The 5985-nt window shown below is 40.5% G+C and overlaps 1 protein-coding gene across 1 annotated transcript in view; it reads right to left on the reverse strand.

The window, feature by feature from the left end:
* Positions 1–5985, reverse strand: part of LOC103272398 (tubulin-specific chaperone E-like) — a 65215-nt gene that overhangs the window by 44281 nt on the left and 14949 nt on the right. The window contains 1 exon segment of the mRNA XM_021718510.1: positions 1216–1300. Coding sequence (XP_021574185.1) covers positions 1216–1300 — 85 coding nt within the window.

Raw genomic sequence — 5985 nt, forward strand, 5'->3', positions numbered from 1 at the left:
AGACCCACCTGGGCACTTGGCAAGACCTCATCTCTACAATAAATCAAAAAATTAGCCGGGCATGGTAGCGCATGCCTGTAGTTCCAGCTACTTGGAAGGCTGAGGTGGAAGGATCGCCAGAGGCGGAAGGATCACCGGAGGCCAGCAGGTCGAGACTGCAGTGACCAGGAGCAGCCACTGCACTCCAGTCTGGGCAACAGAGTGAGACTCCAACCCAAAAAAAAAAAAAAGAATGAGACTTGAACTCAAACAATAAAAATTAAAAATAAAAAGCAGATAAGAGGTCTTCTGATTTTCAGGTCGTATTGTGTTCCTTCTATCACACTTATGGAAAAACAATTTAATGATAAGATATCCTTTTGAGAAACTGAAAACTAAGGAAAATCAACAACAAAATAATTTAAAAGACAGGCCCAACCTGAAAAGCACCCCACCCTTTTCAGAGTTTCATGCAGTTTCCCTGACATCAAGCAGTCAAAAATATTAATAGAAATGCAATATATCCCGCGCCTTGGGAGGCTGAGGTGAGTGGATTGCCTGAGCCCGCGGGTTCGAGACCCGCCTGGGCAACTTGGTAAGACCTCATCTCTACAATAAATCAAAAAATTAGCCAGGTGTGGCAGCACGCGCCTGTAGTTCCAGCTACTTGGAAAGCTGAGGTGGAAGGATCGCTGGAGCCCAGCAGGTAGAGGCTGCGGTGGCCGGGAGTGGCCACTGCACTCCAGTCTGGGTGACAGAGTGAGACTCCAACTCAAAAAAAAAAAAAAGAATGCAATATAATGTGTAACTCAGTCTATAATAAGAGATTTCTTAAATGTTGGTTCAGCATTCCACTATTAAGATGTTCTGTATTTTGTGTAATGAATTCCTGATTGCTGGATATCTAAGCTCTTTCTCTTTTTCATTATTGACTTAATGAATTGCAAATTGTTAATGAATCAACTAGAAAGATTAACATTCATCCAATTTAAAAACTATCAAAAACAAAAAAAGTAACCCTATCTGTAAGGTCAGAAAATGATTTTTAAAAAGAGTAAAAAGCTACAACAGCAATAACTAAGCCACAAATCAAAGAACTACCTTTTTAGAATAAAACAAATTCTACATTGTAACTCCTCTATAAGCCAAACGTTTCTTCCTCTCCATCCCTCTTTATGCAGCTATTAAATATTACTTTGACTAAGTGACCATGCCAAACTCATAATGAAGAGTTACCTGCATTTAAAATACACAGTCCCTTCGTGGCTGCCATCATGCTTTCCTCTCTCGGCATTGTCCCATTCTACTCCTAACCAGGGTCCTAGCGGAACAAGAAAAACCAAATGAGTAACAAATGATGACAGAGGCAATGCTCCATTTTTCAGCAAGCAAACACAGTGTGCAATGAAAACATATCAGACACCACTGGAGGAGGAGATGTCTTTGGGAACGGACAAATTAAACTTTAAACTTAGGACTTCAATCAGCAAATGCAACAGCATGTTTGAATCTATAAGGCCAACAGGGCCAGGTGCCGGTGTCTCACACCTGTAATCCCAGCAAGTTGGAAGGCTAAGGCAAGAGAACTGTTTCAGCCCAGGACTTTGAGATCAGCTTGGGAAGCATAGCAAGACACTGTCTCTAGCCAAAAAAAAAAAAATCAGTTGGGCATGGTAGTATTCACCTGTAGTCCCAGCTACTCAGGAGGCTGAGGCACAAGGATCACCTAAGCCCAGGAGGTCAAGGCCGCGGTGAGCCATGATGCCACTGCACTTCAGTCTGAGAGACAGAATAAGACTTCAACTCAAAACACAAAAAATAAAACTGATAAACCACAACTGCAGAAAACAACAGCTAAACTATACCGAGTACTGAGCAAGCTAAACAAAGGTGAACCTTGAGGACACTATGCCAGGTGAAATAAGTCACCACAAAAGGAGAAATACGATACGACTCTACTTGCATGAGGGTCAGTAGACTAGTCCCTACTGAACTGTACACTTAAAAACAGTTAACATGGTAAATTTAATGTCATACATATTTTACCAAAATTTATAGTTTTAAATTAAAAATAAGTTAAAAGAACTCCAGGCTCATACCACCATATCCATCTAATGTTTTGATTATTGTAGAGACGATGGTCTCAAATCCCTGGGCTCAGGCAATCCTCTTTCCTCTGCCTCCCAAAGGGCTGAGATTATAGGCATGAGCCACCATGCCAGGCCACAGTAAAAATTTCAAAACACCTGAGCCCATGGGTTTGAGACCCGCTTGGGCAGGCGAGACCTCATCTCTACAATAAATCAAAAAATTAGATGGGCGTGGTAGCGCGCACCTGTAGTTCCGGCTACTTGGAAGGCTGAGGCAGAAGGATCACCAGAGCCCAGCAGGTCAAGGCTGCGGTGACCAGGAGCAGCCACTGCACTCTGGTCTGGGCGACAGAGTGAGACTCCAACTCAAAAAAAAAAAAAAAAAATCAAAACAAAAAAGAAGGCAAAATAAAGACAGCTGTAGCAAAGAAAACCAATAAAGTGGTCTTTAAAGAGAAAGTAAATTATCCCAGAAAACTGAGGAAACAAGCAGGATGGGGGAAAAAAGGTAAATATACGGGCAAGTCCAAATTAATAAGGACAACATAAACTTACAATATCAGTTCCTTGGGTTTAAAATACATGTAGATTAAAATATCTAACATATGCGTTAGGAAGGGGGTAAATGAAATGCTCAAGTGTTCTAAGGTCTTTTCATGGGCCTTGGAAGAGGTATAAGTAACAATTTTTACTAGAGCTCAATTTTTACTGACCTCACTACCTGACATGAAATACCCTCCAAAAAAGAGTTAATTGCTCTCTCTCTAGAGTGTCTGAGAACCATGTAGACATGGCTAGGAGAGAGGCCTCGGTGATGCATGTGATAAACTAGTGGCTCTAGATAGAGGGTGAAAGCAGACAATAGACCAATAAAATTACAAAATTAATAGAAGAAAAATAATGAAAAATAATCCAATAAAGGGGGGAAAAGAACAGAACATCAGCAAGACAAATAGAAATCAAATAATGAGAGATATAAACCCAAATTATCAATCATTAAGTGAAAAATAAATGGTCTAAATGTTCTAATTAAAAGAAAGCCAGGTCAGGTGTGGTAGTTTACACCTGTAATCCTGGCACTTTGGGAGGCCAAGGTAGAAGGATTATTTGAGGCCAGGGGCTCGAAACCAGCCTGGGCAACAAAGCAAGACTTCATCTCTAAAAAAAACAAAAACAAAATTAGCCAACCAAGGTGGTACGAGCCTGTAGTTCTAGCTACTTGGGAGGCTAAAGTGAAAAGATCACTTGAGAAGTTTGAGGCTGCAGTGAACCATGATCTCACCACTGTACCCTAGAGCCTGGGTGAAAGAGCAAGACTATCTCAAAAAAAAGAAAGAACGTCGACAAAAAAATAACATTGGGATTTTGATTGGGACGTCACTGAATCTATAGATTACTTTGGTACCATTGACATTTCAGCAATATTAAGTCTTACAATTCATGAGCATGGGATGTCTTTCCATTTATTCATGTCTCCTTTAATTTTTTCCAGCTATGTTTTATACTATTCATTTTCCTTGGTTAATTCCTCAGTATTTTATTCTTTTTGATGCGGTACACAGATACAATGGAATATTATACACAATGGACTATGCATACAAAGAAAAGAAACTGACACATGCCACACTATGGATGAACTGTGAGGACAATATGCTAAGGAAATAAAGTAGTCACAAAAGGACAAAGGAAGTCAGGCATGGTGGCTCACGCCTGTAATCCTAGTACTTTGGGAGGCCGAAGCAGGAGTAACGCTTGAGGTCAGGAGTTCATGGCCAGCCTGGGCAAGACAGTGAGGCCTCATCTGTGCAAAAAATCTAAAAATTAGCCAATCATGGTGGCGTACACCTGCAGACCCAGTTACTCAGGAGTCTGAGGTGGAAAGACCACCTAGCCCAGGAAGACAAGTCTGTGGTGAGCCATGATCATGCTGCTACACTCCAGCCTGGGGGACAGAGTGAGATTCCAACTCAAAAAATAAAAAATAAAATAAATATTTTTTTTAAAAAGAGGAAAGAAAGAAAATATTCACCTGTCTCAACATGTTGGGGTGAACAAGCAATCAAAACTACAGAAAATATAAGGAAGTAAATAGGTAAATAATAAAGAGCAGAAGTTAATAAGATAGAAGATAAGACAGTCTTTGCCCTAAAACACTTGTTTTCTTTTCTTTTTTTTTGAGTTGGAGTCTCACTGCTGGAGTGCCATGGCACACTCACAGCCACCCCAGCATCAACCTGCCGGGCTCTGGCGATCGATCCTTCCACCTCAGCCTTCCAAGTAGCCGGAACTATAGGCACAAGCTACCACGCCTGGCTAATTTTTTATTTTTTATTGTAGAGATGAGATTTCGTCAAGTTGCCCGAACTGGTCTCAAACCCGTGGACTCAGGCAATCCACTCACCTCGGCCTCCAGAAGTGCTGGGATTATGAGCTAAGCCATCCAGCCCAGCCAACACTTCAGATTTCTAACAGGGATAAGTGTGTAAACAAGTGGTCATTATACAAAGGATAGGTCTTGTAACAAAGGGAAGTGCAAGTGCTATGGAAGCAGATGACAGGACAGCTAATACTGTCAGACGGTGGCGCACAGGAAAGACATAACAGAAGCAGGCATGTTTTAGGTAAACCCTGAAAGGAAAATAGTTGAGACAAAGATATAGTGAGAGTTCATGACCTGTTTGGAGAAGTTCTAAAAATCTAGTACAGCTAGAGTTAAGCAATGCCCAGAGGTTGGGGGAGGGGTACGTGGCAGGAGAAGAGATTAAAGGTAATAAAAGAGGCTGAGCCCTGATGTAAAAGAGGCTGAGTCGCCAATATAAAATTCTCATACAATACTCTAAAGAGTTTAAACTTTATCCTGCTACTCACGAGAGCCCTATTCAATAGGCACGGACACATATGAACTCAATTTTAAAGATAATAAACTGAAACTCAGGCAAAATATGTGACTTGCCAAAATAACATCATAAATAAGGACTAGAACTCTGGACTAGCACACACACATTTCTCTTGTGTTCTAATCCACTATTTGTCAAATACAAGCATTTGCATAAGAAATAAGTACATTACAGGACAGTCTGGCAGTAACCATTGCCACATTGAAGAGAAATGGCGTTTTAATTGTGATAACAGATCCGTATCTGGGAATGAACAGTAAAAGAAGAACTGTTAGCTACTAGATTATAAGAAAGTTGTGAAGTACCAGATTTGAAAAAACCTGTTTTTTATCAAACAGAATGGAACGAAAGCCTAAACCCAGCTGGGCTAACCCAGTCCCCTGAATTAACACAATTGCATTGAGGCAACTGCCCAGCAATGGCAAATTCAAGAGAGAAAAAGTAAACAATTTGGACTAGGACAAGCTGTGACTCCTTTAGAACAAAGGAGGGACAGCCCCCCTATTACCAAATACCATTTTTGCCCGAGGCCTTTGCAGCATGCAATGTTGCATGTTGCAATATGCCCAGCGTGGTACCTTATCATTTTGATAGCAACTTAATTGTCTTTTTACCAACTTATTACTTGAAATGATCATAGAGCCTGTCTGTTTGCTGTATCCAGGCTGTGATATATTTTCCTAGTAGTTTGGTTTTTTAAAAAAATAAAGGTAAATCTTCCCCCCAATATTGTGTTTTCTTTCCTTATATCTAGATAGCAAATATATAACTTTCTCAGTATGCTTCTTGAAATGTGTGAAATAAGATGTCCAGAAGAGTGGAAATTCGTTATTATGGTTCATATGCAGAGCTGGTTCATTGTAAATGGGAAAAACTTTGAGGGAAGGCTAGCGTTTTTATAACTTGAAGTTCATCAGTGAGGAAAAGAAACTGTCTAAGAGGTTAAAAAGATAAATTCCGCGAGACCTCATCTCTACAAAAAATCAAAAAATCAGCCAGGTGTGGTAGCGCATGCCTGT

This window comes from Carlito syrichta, unplaced genomic scaffold (genome assembly GCF_000164805.1).
Source record: "Carlito syrichta isolate Samal-C Ts95f unplaced genomic scaffold, Tarsius_syrichta-2.0.1 Scaffold312429, whole genome shotgun sequence".
Lineage (NCBI taxonomy): Eukaryota > Metazoa > Chordata > Mammalia > Primates > Tarsiidae > Carlito > Carlito syrichta.